Genomic DNA, 16,206 nt, shown 5'->3' with positions numbered 1-16,206 from the left:
AACAGGAGCTAAACAATCCCTCATCCCAGAGCAATTATTAAAAACCTCGCACCATATGGCTGAGGTGCTGATGTTTGTGGGCCCGTTTTATGCAAATATATAAAAATATACAGAAAGAGAGATCCCTTTTTCCTAAATGAACGGGGAATTATTTTCAAATAGCCCTAAACTGAAACAAATATGGCCTAACATGCAGTCTGGCACGTGGAAACATTATGAATGTGTTAAATTATTTATATTATTCTATAATCATCATCAAAATCTCGACTTATTTATATTTTAAATGTGTGTCCAGTTGGCTTAAACATATGAAAACATACTAAATAACAATTATAATCATTATTCAATATTATATTAATTAGTCTATTAAATTGATTAAAAATGGAATGAAGTTCAAATTAAAAATGAATAAAAAATATCGTTAAGTACTATAATATATTATTACAGAACTGCTATAATTATATTATTCCATTGTCAGTGTTAATTCTAACGCCTTTAATTGAATTAAAAAAAAACTTTTTCTTTAGAATAATTAATTTTAAAGATATAACGACAAAAAAAAAAATAATAATAATACTAGTAAAATCAGAGCGGTTTGCCTTTTATTTTTATTTTTGTTATGCGGAACCTGAAGGCTGACGGTTGGAAAACAGGCAGTCTGTTCGTTACCTTGCCAACTCCAGTGCTAGACAAGGGCTAATGCAAAGTCAGACCTGAGAAAGCCTTCAGCTATGTCCTGTTTAAACCCACCAAAGGTATGTTTGTAATGTTTTGGTATATGATTGTAGTTAGCATTCAAATAAATGGCTAACTTAGCCCTTAGCCGTGGGTTTTGACGTTCCAACAGGAACGTTATAAAAGAAGCAGCAACGCTAGCCTTTTAGCTAATTCAGTGCGGCTACAAGGCTAAACATTTATAGCTAATATTAGCATTGTTGTTGCTGTATGGTGGACTAAGCTGTGGTTAAATGGGGTGTCTAACATTTATTTTTTTGTTCGGGGTGTCTTAGCTATACGCGTAACATTACACACGGTTAGCCAGTGGAAGCGGAAGAAGAGGGTTAAAGGGAAATCAGACTTGCATGTATGCTAACACATGCTAGCACCATGCTATTAGAAGCTCACACAGTGAGGTAGATTGTTTACTTTCCAACTAGCCACGTAACTGTAATCGTTGGTCAATGTTAAGGTTTTTTTTTTTAAGCAATAGCTGCAATTAGTGTTGGTGTTACATTAGTCAAATGTATTGTTAAACGAGAAGTTTCTATGCTTGCATCACATTTCCTAAAGGTTTCAGACTTTGAGCTGAAGCTTTCAACATTTATTGCCTTTTAAAGCCTAACTACATTTAAAGAAGTATACTGTGCTGCATGGAAGTTAAAAACATTAAATATATCAGGAGTTACCTGTATATTCAAAATAGTCAAGGATTTGAGTGTAAAAATTTGATAACAACTGAGGGCTGCTGCAGAAGCCTAAAGTAAATGATCACTTGTTAACATTGTATTAAAGTTACATAGGGACTTAAAATGCTCTTAGGATTTATATATCTTAAACATGCCAAGTAGTTTGAGTGGATATTGTATTGAAATTTTGATCGCACTAGTATACTGACCCTTCAGTGTTAAACACAAAAGGAAAACAAAAATGACAGAAAAACCATGAAATGGAAATCGGACAGAAGAGGAAAACAAAACGAAGCATAATTTCAGACACCACCAGAAAAACAAAGAGAAAAACCCTCAACAGAATAAAACAGTCAAAGAAAAACCAAAAAGTAAAATGGTAAAACAAACCATACCCGCATAAAATCTAGCACATATACATAAAACTACAGCATATTAGGCACTACATTGGAAATTATTAATTATGAATATTATTATTGTCACAGTGTTTACATTTCTGTTTTGAGAACTGCATTTGGGTTTTGTGTTTTTACCATTTAGTTTGTTTGTTTTGATCCATGATGTCTGTATACACAGAATAATTTCACATGATTTGGCATTTATCCTGCAGAAGTGATTTATGGAAAATTCTGATAGGCATTACAGGCCTAAGCAAAGTGGCTGGGAACGGGGAGCAACTGCAACAGACATGGCAGATGGTCGGAGGTTCCGGGACCAGGCTCGAGGACAGAACTTGAGATCAGAAGGAGGTCAGCAGGGCAAGAAGAATCAGAGTGGACCCTACAGGTCGAGCCCCAAGAAGGGTGGGCTGGGACCTCTGAGTTACTCCCCTGGTGGATTAAGAAGTGGCTACAGTCCTTCTCAAAGGGATGACTTCCAGTGGTTCTCAGGTCCAGAAAACAGTAGTGGGAGAAGGGAGGATAACTGGAATGAGCGCTTGCAGCAGCAACAATACTGGAGAAGAAATACACAAGGAGAAGGTCCAAAGGATGCCCGGGAGCTGGAGAGGAGAGAAGACACAGATGAAAGTGCTTATAAATCTGGTGAGGATTTGGAAAACAGGCTCTAGAGGATTGGTGAAACATTTTAATAATAACATTTCATAAAAATCTTGACCTCAAATTAAAAAAAAAAAAAAGTTTTTGTCTGTAAGAATGGAATACACTATCTATAACATGTACATCTTTCTGACGTAATTTCTTTTTCTTTTTTAGAAGGAAGAAAATGGAGAAATAGAAACAAAAAGAAAGCTACTGAAGAGAACAGGGGTGTTATGATTGAAGAGTCCACACTCTCAATCAGAGAGCTGCGCAGCTTGAAGCAAACAGAAAGGCGGCTCAATAGGGATGAGATTTACTTACTGAAGAAGGTACTGGCTCTTACTCGTTTTTGTTTCACAGACATGATATTTAAATTATTTGTGAGATACAAAGAAATTATTAACAATCAAAAATGTTAGAATTTTGCATCTGATGTCTGCTTTTCTGTTTGTTTTTTTATTCAGAAACCACACAGCCACCCTGGTGCACTTTACAACTGTGCATTGTGTGATTTTTTCCTGGATTCTCTGTCTGATGCTTACAGGCATATCAGAGACAAACGTCACAAGAAGAGGGCCAGGGTGAGAAGGGGCTTTTAAATGCAACCTGACATTTGTATTATTACAGTGGCTATTTAGACTTTGAAAACGGATTGCCTTTTGTGTGTATCTGTGTGTGTGTGTTTATAGGAGAGACAAGAAGAGGTGATGCTGACTGAGATTCTACCTCCTGGTCCAGACCAGATCAGTGCAGTGACCGCTGCTCTCCAGGCTGTTGCTCAAGAACATGGGATGAATGACGAGGATGTTAAAAGGAGACAACATGTCGTCTCCATCATGCAAGACCTCCTCCTGTCCGTCCTACCTGGTAAGGCACCTGAGTAAAAAAACCAAAAAAAAAACCAGTCTGGTAAGGGAATTGTGACCTCAGTTAAATTTGACTGTGTTATCCCTTTACTGCAAACATTTTTATCAAATACTTTGCATCTGTTAACCATTTTGTCTTTTATTCCTTTTAACATAGTTTTGTTTCTGTCATCCGTAGAGATCCGTCTTAGGTTATATGGATCGTCTTGCACTAAATTTGGATTTAAGGATTCTGATGTCAATATTGACATTCAATTTCCACCTCATGTGAGTAGTTATGTGTTAGCTTGATTGTAGATTTTTTTTGGTGTTTCTGTATATTTGCATTTAAAAAAAATAGAAAAGGCCTACACTTCTCCAGAGAATGGGTTTTAATAAAAAAGTTGTGATTAAGGATAATGTAAAAGTTATTTATAAATTTAAAGATTTTGCAGATATACTGTTGACTTCAAAATTTGATCGGTTGTTTACACTTTAAGTTTTAAAGTGATTTTTATATGCAGTGCTTGTAAATGTCCCCACAATGTCCTTTTTTATATTTTATTTATATTGTGTAAAGGTTTTAAAATGGAATGTATTCACAGATGCATCAGCCAGATGTCTTGATGTTGGTTAAAGAGAGCCTCTCTGTCAGCCGTGAGTCATATCTTATTCATTTGATTAAAATTAAATTTTGTATGAAAATATCTTTAGATATATCAGTCAACCAATCATTTGCTTAATTTAACTTGCCTTTTCTTTTGTTAAGCTTGTTTCATTAACCTGGAAGCTGATTTCCATGCCAGGGTGCCAGTAGTCATCTGCAAAGAAAAAATGAGGTTGGTAAGAGTTAATGGATTGTCTCTCAAATTCAGTTATTTAAAAGTGTTTTTGAAGCTGTGATTGACTATTATGCTAGACATTCAAACTCAGATACAAAAAAAAAAAACGTAAAACAAAAAGAAACAAAACAAGAGAATTAGATTGTTACTCCAAACAGGGTCACAGTTTTTTTTAAAAAAAAAACAAAAAAAAAACCTCTTTCTCTGGAATTATTCTGATTTTGTTGTCTTAAAATGTGGAAAAAAGTGGAATTTTAGGAAGGCATACCTAAAGCTAGGTGGATTTCACTGGCTGTGATATAATAAATAAATCATATCATAGATTGTCATTCAGATTCCTGTCTGAGCTTTGGGCAGGCCATTCCAAGACATCCAAGTATTTCCCTTAAAGCTTGTTTTAGCAGTGTGGTTAGGATCATTGTCATGCTGAAATAAAAATATTTATGTCCCTCTTAATTCTCTCGTTGCTTGAAATGTGTCTTCCTCAAGAATTTACCAGTATTTGTCATCATTCATTGTTCTTTCACCTCTGGCTTATTTCCTTTAACTTACTAATGAAAAACACTGCATAATACTGCCATTATTATGCTCCTCTCTGGGTTTGTACCACACTTGGTCTTTTACTTGGTTCATAAATGCCTTTCTTGAAGCAATTGCCGTTTTCTGGTCATTCATTGTGGAGATTTGTGATTCCTTCGTGGTTACCTTTGCCTTTAATTTGTTGCCGGGTCTATGCTGTCTGCTCTTTCTTGGCAATTTTGTTGTGAAACCACATTTCCCATTTTAAATGATAAATTAGATGTTATAAACTTAGATTTTTAAAAAAATATATATTTTCTTATTTCATTTATTGAATATAGACTGGGCTGCACGGTGGCGCAGTGGTTAGCACTGTGGCCTCACAGCAAGAAGGTCGCTGGTTCGATCCTTGGCTGGTTTGGTCAGTGGCCTTTCTGTGTGGAGTTTGCATGTTCTCCCCGTGTATGTGTGGGTTCTCTCCGGGTACTCCGGCTTCCTTCCACCATCCAAAGACATGCATGATAGGTTAATTGGTCACTCTAAATTGCCCCTAGGAGTGAGTGTGAGCGTGAGTGTGGTTGTTCGTCTCTCTGTGTGTGGCCCTGCGATGGACTGGCGAGCTGTCCAGGGTGTACCCTGCCTGTCGCCCAAAGCCGGCTGGGATAGGCTCCAGCTTCCCCGCGACCCTGAATTGGAATAAGCGGTTTGGAAAATGAATGAATATAGACTATTTTGTGTAGGTCCATTACATAAAATCCCCAAATGTTGTCTTTAATTAATGTATTTAAGCACAAAAGGAAAATGCAGAGGGAACGTAAACAATTTGCAAAATGTGGTATTTAACCACATCCTCAACAGTAGTGTATTTGTAATGAAAATATATTTATAATTTTTCTTAACAGTGGCCTGATCTGCAAAGTGAGTGCAGGGAATGAAAATGCGTTCCAGACCACCTCCTATCTCACTGCTCTTTTAAGTAGGGAGCATCTCCTGCTCCCACTGGTTTTGGGCCTCAGATGTTGGGCAAAGGTATGCTGACAACTTAGGACTTGTATTTACTCAGATGTGTTTTTGCTTTAATTCATTTTAAAACAAAAAATCCAAACAAAAAACTTTAATACCTTTTTAAAAATGTATTTATTTATTACCGTGCAAACTGTCACATTTTGTTTATTGTTTCCTCATTAAGATCTGTGAGATCGACCGTCCAGAGGAAGGAGGGCTGCCGCCATATATCTTCGCCCTCATGGTCATCTTCTTTTTACAGAAGCGCCGCGATCCTCTCTTGCCTACCTACATGAACCAGGAGGTGTGAAATAAAGATGGTATATAAGTTTAACTCTTGTGCTTTGCATGGAAACGAATTATGACTGTCTTTACATCAAGGTGTTTCCACTGAGCCGGCTGTCCGGCTTCAATCTCACGCATACAGAGGATGGATATTTACACTGGACCTTCACGCCGTCCTCCAAAGACTCATCACAGCCAGCAGAGGGGAAGGTAAGCATTAAGATAAAAATGTACTTTCTGTATGTGTATAGAGTTCATTCCTAATCTTTAGCAGGTTGATGTAATATTTGTTGTAACTGATGAAACTCAGATGTGTTTTTTTTTAGTTTTTTTTTTTACCCCCACTACAGTAAAACACAAAATGTAGCAGAAACCAATAAGCCTCTCATAGCAGAGTGATGTTAAAGGAAACATGTTGGCAGGATTTACATGTAATGTTTCCTCTCTCAGAATACTATAAAGTACCAAAAAAAAAACATCAATAGGTGGCCGTAGAAAAAAATAGTTGACATTGAAAAGAGGGAAGGAAAAAAGTGCCTTGCCTCGAATGGATAAACCTTTCTGAGAAAATTGTTTGTTCTCTGTTGCCATGCAGGTTCCGCTGGTGTTTCAGAGCCCTCATCCACCAGTGGAGGTTGGGCTCCTCTGGGTTGAAATGCTTCGTTTCTACTCCCTGGAGTTCAATATGGCTGACAACGTAATCAGCGTGCGGACCAGTACTGTCCTCACCCGAGAGATGAAAGACTGGCCAAAAAAACGCATTGCTGTTGAGGGTCAGTCGTAAATTTGATTATTTTCATTAGTAAATAAATGCAGCCATGTTTTGATGCTTAGTGAGAGGTTTGCCTCGTTTTTACCTTTTTTTCAATGAGTTTTGACTTGTCTTACCTTGACATTCGATGGTACTGAAGAGACTTCAAAAGAAGAGAAACCATGTCATCTAAATGGGTTGATTCCTCAAAATGGCTCAATTGTAACAAATTCTGTTTTCTTTTTAGACCCATTTTCTGTGAAGAGAAATGTTGCTCGTACAGTGAACAGCCAACAAATGTATGACTACATCCTCCACTGCCTGAAGACCACATATAAGTACTTTGCACTTCCACTCAATGTGGCAGCTGCTAATCACAGGAGAGGGGCAACGCAGGGATCCAATGAAGGGGCATATGCAAAGCCTTTCAGTGAAGACATGATGGGCCTGCCAGATTTCAGTCAGTTATCTCTTCAGTCACAACATAAAAGTCAAGTTCACGCTTCAGAAAATGATCCTGAGGACTCTGATCTGATTGTTGAGGAAGAAGAGGAAATTGAAGAATGTAGTGACTCAGATGAGGAGAGAGAGAAAGAAAAAGTGGACTTGGGGAAAAGCAGTCTGTCAGAGGATGAAGAGCAGTATGAGGATGCCTATGAGGACGCTCATAGACAGCACCTCGACAGCTTTACCACAGAGGATGAGGAAATTTTTGCAGTTGATGAGATTTCAGGAGAGGAGCTTTTGTCTGATGAGGAGGGTCCAGATTTGGACACACCTGGTTCGGTTGATGAGGAAGAAGAAGTGCCGCTAGTACCTGTGAAACTTTCACATTCTCTTTTGGAGGATACGGTTTTGGGTGAAAATCCAGAAAGTAAAATCCAAAAGCCAAACAGATCAGCGTACAACTTCACCAAGCAAGCTTTCACCAGAGGAAAGGTAAAAATAGTTTTTATTTTACTTACCACGTTTGACTTTCATTAAATCAGTCTCTTAAAGTGACATGGAAGTCATTTGGACTTATCATTTTTATTAAAGTTAAAGCAGCAGCAAGCAAGTTTTGCATTCTTCTGAAACCAATTTGTCATTCTTTGACAGTCACACATGGTCGTGTGCAGTTTGTGCAAGCGGGATGGACATCTGAAGAAAGACTGTCCTGAAGATTTCAAGAAAGTAGAGCTGGACCCACTCCCCCCCATAACAGCTGATTTTCTCACTGTCCTTAATGACATCTGTGAGCAGTGCTACAGTAAGTCTGGAATTATGACTTTAGTCTGAGATTACATTAATCACTATAAAATTAATTACCAATCACAGTTGCTAGATATTTGCAAATTCAACCCAGTAAAAGCCAGGAGGTGAAATTATGTTACTGAAGTGAAAAGGCTTTCCACTTTATTTTTCTTTTAAATGCAAAAAATAAGTTTGAGTTCAAATATGAATGATTTGAACAAATTTATTTGCTACAAGCTAAACTATCATTTTTACATGATCGTATCTAAATTTATTAATCACTGTCATCGTTTTAAGTCTACTTCAACAAGCGGTTAACGGTTCATTCTTATGGACTGTGAATTATTTGTGCCAGCTTGATGAATGCCACCTGCTCATGATTAGCTGTGATTGTTAGAGGTAATCTTTGGCACTTAGACTGCCTTGAGCACCCAATAAACCATAAGTATAATCATCTGTTCAGATTTACAAAGTAATCAAAATATTTAAATGCTTTATATAAATCAAAGCTGTATTTAAGGTTCTAAACTCACACCAGTCTAGTGATGGTGTAATGAAGCCTTGTGCAAGTGTAGAGTATTAGTGAGCATTTGCTTTGCCAAAAGTTTCAGTAAGTGAAGCCTGGTTGAACAGGTCATCAGGGAGTATTGCCATCTGCTGGTTATTTGATGTACAGCAGGCATGGTATATTTTACTTGTAGGTTACACTCTGTGGATCTGTAAAAGTCATGGTGCTATGTCAGAATCCCCATATTAAGAATTGTAAAGACGAGTGTATCTGGGGTGAGAGTGGTATTTTATTAAATTATCAAAAGTCCTGATATATATATATATTATAAGAATATTTAAATAAACTGTATTGGTAAATTTGAGCTTGTAGTCTATGTATTAATCTTAGGAGGTTTGTCAAAATGCTCCCAAGCTGCTGGTGTTCTTTGCTTTGTTGGTGGATCCCATTTAGAGGCAGGGCTGTCAGTTCGTCTCCTGAATGTAATGATCCTGGACATAGTCTCATATCACGCAAACAACTTCCCGTACTTCCCATGGCACTTTCAGCAAATTTAATCCCTCGCAGACGCAGTCATGTGCTTTCAGAAAAATAGGGCCTCATTTTTCTTTGGTCATGGGATATTTTTAAAAAAATAAATAAAAAGCCAAATATCTGAACTGCGACACAAACCTCATTTGCTCAGTGCAGGCATCAGAGCTTCTGTATCAGGCGTAACACCACTACACCAGGCACAATTACTTCAGCAAAGCTAAACATATACACACACATTGAATCTTAATTTTTTTATTTCTTATCTGGTGAAAACTTGGTTCTAGTTTGAGCTACACTTATGGCTACTTTTTCCACATGTAAATCATTTTGTGACATTTAATCCTCCTTTAGGTGACTTTGCTCCAGATGAACTAGAAGTAGGTGTGAGAGAGCACATTCTTCAGGACCTGGAGACCTTTGTCAGACGACACTTTTCAGGTGAAGTAAACTTTTAAAAAAAAAAAAAAAATTTATTTCCTGTTTTATTACAGTTTAGAATGTCGGACTGAAAGCAACTTTTATCACTCAACAATATATACAATATGTGTTGGAGTGCAGTGTTTTTAGGAAAAAAAGCATTAATAATTTGGGTGTTTTTCATTTTTGCTACACAGGGGCTCGGCTACAGCTGTTTGGCTCATCCAAAAATGGGTTTGGTTTCAGACAAAGTGACCTAGACATCTGCATGGTGTTAGAAGGGCAAGAAACCATAGACGTGAGTTATTTGCTTATCACACTTTATTTTTGCTTTGTTCTTGTGTCTTTTCTTTTTTTTTTGATGGGGGGTTTGACCAAGCCAGTCTACTCAGATAGGAACATTTATTTGTATGAAGCTGTGATCTTTTTCTTTTCCTTCTGGCAGCCCTACAAATATGGTTAAATTATTGGATTTTTTTTCATTGTTGTAATCACAAGATTAAAGTGCAGACATTCATTTATTTTGCTTTATCCGATAAGTTTTAACGCGATTCATATATAAGACTTCTTTTTTCCATAACAGGATGCTGACTGCATCAGCATCATTGAAAGCCTGGCAAGATTGCTGAAGAAACACCCAGGTATGCTATTGCAGACCTTGCTAACAGGACTGACACGATCTACTTCCATTGCAGTGGTGTTTGTCAGCTTGCTGTCAGTGTTTTCAGTTTCACATCAAATAGAAATGACTTATTTTGTTCAGCTTATAAGATTTTACATAAACTGTGAAACTTTCCACCCTCACTATCTAGGCTGTTTGAGACACCTAATGCCTGTTTACTGCTTCTCAGGCTTGAAAGTTTAGAAAAGCTCCTGAAACATTGCATTCTTTGCACCTTTTATCCACTATATTGAACACAAATTAGCAACTTCTGGTCTTCCTAAATGTCTGATTTTTAGGGCTGAAACTGTTGAGTCAGTGTAACAGGAAACGTACCGGGCAATAGTTCCCTTTAAGTGAAATCATGATGAAATGAAGTTCGCATGAACAATTAAGTTTGAACTGAAGTGAAAATGTGCTTTTAACAGGTCTGAAGAACATCCTACCCATCACTACAGCAAAAGTACCCATTGTTAAGTTTTACCACATTCACACTGGTTTAGAGGGAGACATCAGTCTGTACAACACACTGGTAGGGCTCAGTCTCCTTCCTCCTTTTTTCATGTGCACTCACTTACAATTCCAGCTGGTGTAACAACACACCTCCTGTAAATGACTCTTAAGTGACTGGTGTTGTCATGCTGTTGTAGGCAAACATGTTGAAGGCAAACAATTTTCTCTCCAGGCTCTGCATAATACTCACCTACTAGCTTCATATGCTGCCATTGACCGAAGAGTAAAGATCCTCTGTTACGTCATGAAAGTTTTTGCCAAGGTGAACATGTTACATTCTCACTATTAAAGTTTCTTTGAAAAGTGTGCACTATATTTAATGTTGTTCATGTCTACTTTCTCTCTGATTGACAGATGTGTGACATCGGGGATGCTTCCCGTGGTAGCCTCTCATCTTATGCTTACACCCTTATGGTGCTATTCTTCCTTCAGCAGAGGAACCCACCAGTTATCCCTGTGCTGCAAGAGGTACATGTGACATGTCAAAGTTTAAACGTTCTTTTGGGATCACTCAGTTGGCTTTGCAAACATATGTTCCAAGTTTACCAGCTTTGTTGAATGTTTTGTTACAGATCTATCTTGGACAGAAGAAGCCAGAAGTCTTGGTTGACGGCTGGAACGTTTACTTCTTTGATGATTTAAAAACACTAGTGAGTATTTTGTTATTAGGGAACCGTAAGACCTTCTTATAAAAACTGCATAATTAAAAATGTTGTTGCGTCGCCTTCTTCTGCCTGCAGCCAAGTCACTGGTCACAGTTTGGGACGAACACTGAGACTGTAGGGGAGCTGTGGCTTGGCCTGCTCCGCTTCTACACCGAAGACTTTGACTTTAAGGAGCATGTTGTGTGTATCCGACAGCATGCCCATCTCACCACCTTCAACAAGCAGTGGACATCCAAATACATTGTCATTGAAGGTGGTTTTTTTGCGAAACTTGAAACAAAAACATACTCTGTATATTCGTTAGAAATTGTTACTTTTTTTTGCAGAAGTTGTTCAGCTTTCTATTCTGTTATTCACATTGTAGATCCATTTGACCTGAACCATAATTTGGGTGCTGGTCTCTCCAGAAAAAGTATGATTTTTTTTTTCCTCTCTAATTTTTTTTATATCTTCCCAAAGCTTTACTGTCTTTTAATGGGAATTTTCTGGTTATTAAAACAGTGACTAACTTCATCATGAAGGCCTTTATTAATGGCAGAACAGTGTTCGGCACTCCACTCAAAGTTTTGCCTTCACAGTATCCCAGTTATATGGTCAGTACTTACTTTTTAAACATAATATTTTGCAATATTTTAATATATTTGCACTGACATATTTTTCTTCATCTGTCACAGGAGTATTTCTTTGATCCTGAAGTTCTCACTGAGGGGGAAGTAGCTCCCAATGATCGCTGCTGCCGCATCTGTGGCAAGATCGGCCACTTCATGAAAGACTGTCCCTTGCGCAAGAAGTGGGTGTAATGAAAATTCATGTCATAATTCATCAGTCTTTCTCACATAATTATGACTGACCAGGATTGGCATGATGTGTTTAAAAATAAAGAAACAACTGTTTTCTGTAGCAGGGCTAGACATAGAAGGGATTCAGAGAAAAATCCAGAGCATGTGCGAGACAAAATGGATGCAGCAGAGGATGGAAGGAATCAAGTTAGGTACAGAAGCGAATCCTGGAGGAAAAGGGATGCTCCTGAACTGCGCTGCTGCTACCTGTGTGGATCAAGTTCCCACATCAAGAAGGACTGTCAGCTTTACAAAAGCCCTGGAGGTTTGTTCAGTTGTGTCCTTTTTTCTGTCTTCCAAGATATGTTTTGTTTTTTGTTTTTTTGTTTTTTGTTTTTTTTATAGTTGAATTAAGGTCCTTTTTTAGGGTTGTTAAAATATAGATCTAACCACACAAGTGTTGTACATTAATGATAGAAAGATACCACTTGCCTCCATTTATTAAATCTTGATTTGTCATTTGGCAGGCAATGTGAAGATGGAGAACTTGCCTTTCTCCCGTCCAGCTCAAAGGAAGAATTTAAGAGAAAAGGAGAAACAGGTCTCTTTACTGAAAATTTTGAGATGCCATATTAATTTCTTTATTTTACTCCACTACATCTGTGCTTCACTGATCGTTTTTTCAGAGTTTGTCTATACAAGAAGAGAAGAAAAGGAGAAAGCAACCAAATGTGATATTAAGCCCACAAGCAGGTATGTTATTTTTCTTTAGTAGGAAGGAAATAGTCTGGCAGTCAGACTTTAACATCCTATTGCATCAACGTTAAAGTGATTTTAAATGTAAATCTGTATACACACTTAGAAATACCTACAGTATCTTTATGCGCTCAAAAAGAGAGGGTGTAATTTAATTTTTGCTAGTTTTAGTAGTAGTAGTAGAACATTGAAAATACTCTACAGCTTTTATATCCCCTGTGGATTTTTTTTTTTTTTTTTATTGGATACGTCTTAATGTTTTGTTTATGGCCACAGTTGGGAAACAGCTTGTTTTAACAAAAAAATGATTTATAATTTACATAGCCAAAAAAGACTTTGTGTCAGTAAAAAGCAATTTACATTGTCTTTTTGTATTGTGGGTGCATTGCTTTGTTTAGGACTGGTGAAGAGAGGCAACGAGATGACTAATTTGCACCAGCCTCAGGTTCATCCACCCAACGCTGGACTGTTTGACTGCTCGCTGACTATTTGTCTTTTGGCTTTACTTTTATCACTTATTGTTAACGCATTTAAAGAACATGGCTCATGACGGACATTACCTATAACCTGTGTGGGAGGTGGGGATTGGAGGTCAGCTGATAAAGCAGGAAAAAAACTGAGTAATCAATTATCATTTTATTCAGGATGAATCTTTCCATTTTAATTTAGCTGATGAGGTCCACATGTGTCTTTACTCCCCGTTGTAAAGTACATTGGGTTGCTCGTATGTGTTAAAAGTGTTATATCTTTTGTCTCAGGAAGTTTAACCAGCCGCAATTTGGGTCGATCCGGTCACAGGAAGAGCCCAATGGAATGAGGGGCAGCAGTGGATCCCGACCACAAGATCTACTATTGTCCATGCAGACAACATCCCAAAGTCTGTAAAGCCTGAAATCTGAGTGGTACTGTTGGGCCAGTGGGAGCCCGTTAAAAGCCAAAGCCTGGGACACCTTGACATGAAGCCAGATTGGGCTTTTTTGTCTTTGGTGTTCCACCTTCCAGAATTTTCCTACTCACAGGAGATTTTTAAAGGTTTAATTTTAACAAGAAAAGCCATTCTGTGTGCATCTGGTATCTTTGTTTACCTCCTCTTCCAGTTTTTTGTTTTTTTTAAAAGGGGTGAAATTGCATTGCAATCCTAGTCGTGGTGGTTTGAATATCTTATTGGGTGAAAAGAATGTAACAAAAAAGTGTCTGAAGATGAGAAATGGTTTGTGTCCTGATGATTAGCTATTTTTTAAGATAATGCCTGCTTTATTTGTCTTCTACTTTATGCCAACTCTGACAGTAAATGCTCAGCAATCTTAACAATTGGAGGAACAGTTAGTGTTTCTGAACACTGCAGCAGCAAACGAACATGAAAGTGGTAAGGTATTTTTTTCTGATGTGTACAATAATTTTGTAGTTGACAGGATTGGACCCATTTTAAACTAATTAAAAAATTCAGTTAATTTGGTAACTTTTTAAGGGTTAAGATTCTTTTTGTTATTTTTTGTTCTTTTTTTTATTTAGAGGTAGGGGGGTGAACAAAAAAGTACAATTACGACTAAAGTGGAAGTCTGTTTTAGTTTATTGCCTTGAATTTTTAGAATTTATTTTTTAATGACTTTTTTCTTTTGTCCTCTGCACTGGTAAACACAAGTCTGCTTTGGTGTTTTTTTTTTTGTTTTTTTTTTTTAAACTTGTGAAAATGTTATGGTAAAGGAAGTGCTAACTCCACCCACCCAACCCCTCTCGCACACACACACAAACACACACACATCTGTGATTGCTGGTCTCTGTGCTGTTTTACTGCTATTCACTTTCAGGTCCCTGGAACTTTGAACAGACGGAACAACTTTTTAAGTGCCATTTGTCTCCAAATGTTAGAAAATGTATTGTGAAAAGACGGCTAATATAGGGTTGAAAAGTTTTGTTCATAAACTATTGGAAAATACTAAATGAAACTATCTGCTGGTTCAGCTGTTGTAAACAGTTCGCGCACTGATAAACCTGTAAATCTCTTTAATTTTAATAGCACCACAGATTGGTAGCTGCACTGTGAGGGTCCACACCCTGGAGTTTTTTTTTTTTTTTTTTTTTTTTTGCTGCTAGTTGAGTCTCAAAGACATGCTTTTCATTCAACTTTAAAAAATTAACTCCCTGCCTTTATTTTGCGAATATTGAAGAGTTTTATAAAATATTTGTTGAGATTAACAAACTTCTCACTTTTAAATCTAGGCTTGTTTTAACACCAGCCTTACTGCATTTCTTTTGATGGACTCAAAAAGTTGAGTTGCAAATTAGAGTCAAGATCCTGCCCTCGAGAGTTTGCCTTGCCATCCATTTTGTGTCTCAAAATTAAACAGACCTTTAAGTTCACTATGTGTGGAGTAAATCCTTGATGTGTCATGCTGTTTGTGCGTTTTGATGAAATGAAATGGATCAGCCCAAACCCTGTTACCTTGTGACAAGGTTTGAATTATATTTTTTAATAATACATATGTACAATTTCTTGTTTGAAACTTTTGTATTTAATAATAACTTTTTATTTATAACGCACTTTTCATTTTAAACAATCTCGAAGTGCTACAGGTGAAAAGGATTAAAAACTCAAGTTCATAAATAACAAAATTGCATGAAATGTAAAAGCATTACTAAATAGTTTTCTTTATTTCACTTATGATTTAAAGCACTTTGATCTATATATTATATATAAAAAGTGTTTTATAATTAGATTGATTTAAAAAGGTCAGATGATTTTTAAATGAGTCCACCTTCTGGCACTCAAATCAAAATTAAAACTTTTTAATTGCATGTTCACCTACTTTACAGAAAACTGGAGTATGTGACACTAATTATTTGCCTGTTGACATAGTTGGCAGCTATAATTGATCTGTACGTACATGCACATATTTTCCTTGGGAAAACGTATTTCACAACAAATTTACCATCAAGAAGCTTAAAAGGTGTTTAATTAACCCGTTTCTCGTTAGTACTTTGTAGCCACAGCCAAGGCTGGATTATCCAATGGGCCATATGGGCACAGGCCCAGAGGCCCACGTAGGGAAAACACCAGCAGTTTGGACATAAAACAAAATGTACATAAAAGCCAGATAGTTACACCACAGTGTCCAGTGTTTTGCTATTGGTACCACTGGCTGAGAGATGTTAGAAATGTCGTTTCACAGTGTATTATTCTCAATTTTTACAATGTTGCGGTGGGGAAGGGGGCCCCTGGAACACTCTGGGCCCAGGGGCCTGTGCACTTTTAATCTGGCCCTGGCCACAGCTTCCTCTGTGCACGTGCTTATTGATTAAACAAGTTATAACGAATGTACATTATCTTGAAGAGATAGTCCAAGAAACCACATTCTGTTCGTTTAAATGTTTTAGGCTATCATTTTCAAGACAGCAAATTGTATACAATATACTCGACAGATCATTTTTTCCTTTTTTTTTCAAGGA

General features: G+C 37.2%; 1 protein-coding gene across 2 annotated transcripts; it reads left to right on the top strand.

Annotated features, from left to right (window-relative positions):
* Positions 1–641: 641 nt before the first annotated feature.
* Positions 642–15,071, top strand: tut7 (terminal uridylyl transferase 7). 2 transcript variants are annotated; one of them, XM_079250926.1, is made up of 29 exons: positions 642–755; positions 2,017–2,449; positions 2,621–2,775; positions 2,911–3,027; positions 3,136–3,313; positions 3,491–3,579; positions 3,897–3,948; positions 4,061–4,130; positions 5,555–5,681; positions 5,842–5,961; positions 6,039–6,152; positions 6,538–6,715; positions 6,941–7,632; positions 7,792–7,942; positions 9,320–9,406; positions 9,583–9,683; positions 9,969–10,026; positions 10,475–10,578; positions 10,732–10,821; positions 10,914–11,027; positions 11,132–11,209; positions 11,300–11,477; positions 11,589–11,636; positions 11,726–11,817; positions 11,899–12,014; positions 12,129–12,328; positions 12,531–12,604; positions 12,690–12,756; positions 13,518–15,071. In XM_079250926.1, exons 2-29 carry the CDS (start codon positions 2,026–2,028, stop codon positions 13,574–13,576), a joined length of 3,933 nt encoding a protein of 1,310 aa, XP_079107052.1. In that variant the 5' UTR covers positions 642–755; positions 2,017–2,025; the 3' UTR covers positions 13,577–15,071. The 2 variants fall into 2 exon arrangements, with proteins under 2 accessions (XP_079107052.1, XP_079107051.1); XM_079250925.1 differs by having other exon boundaries at positions 12,126–12,328.
* Positions 15,072–16,206: the final 1,135 nt, after the last annotated feature.

The sequence above is a fragment of the Telmatherina bonti genome (genome assembly GCF_933228915.1).
Source record: "Telmatherina bonti genome assembly, chromosome: 13".
In the NCBI taxonomy this organism is placed as follows: Eukaryota; Metazoa; Chordata; class Actinopteri; order Atheriniformes; family Telmatherinidae; genus Telmatherina; species Telmatherina bonti.
Note: the sequence above shows the minus strand (reverse complement) of the source record. Positions and strands in the feature narration are given on the sequence as shown.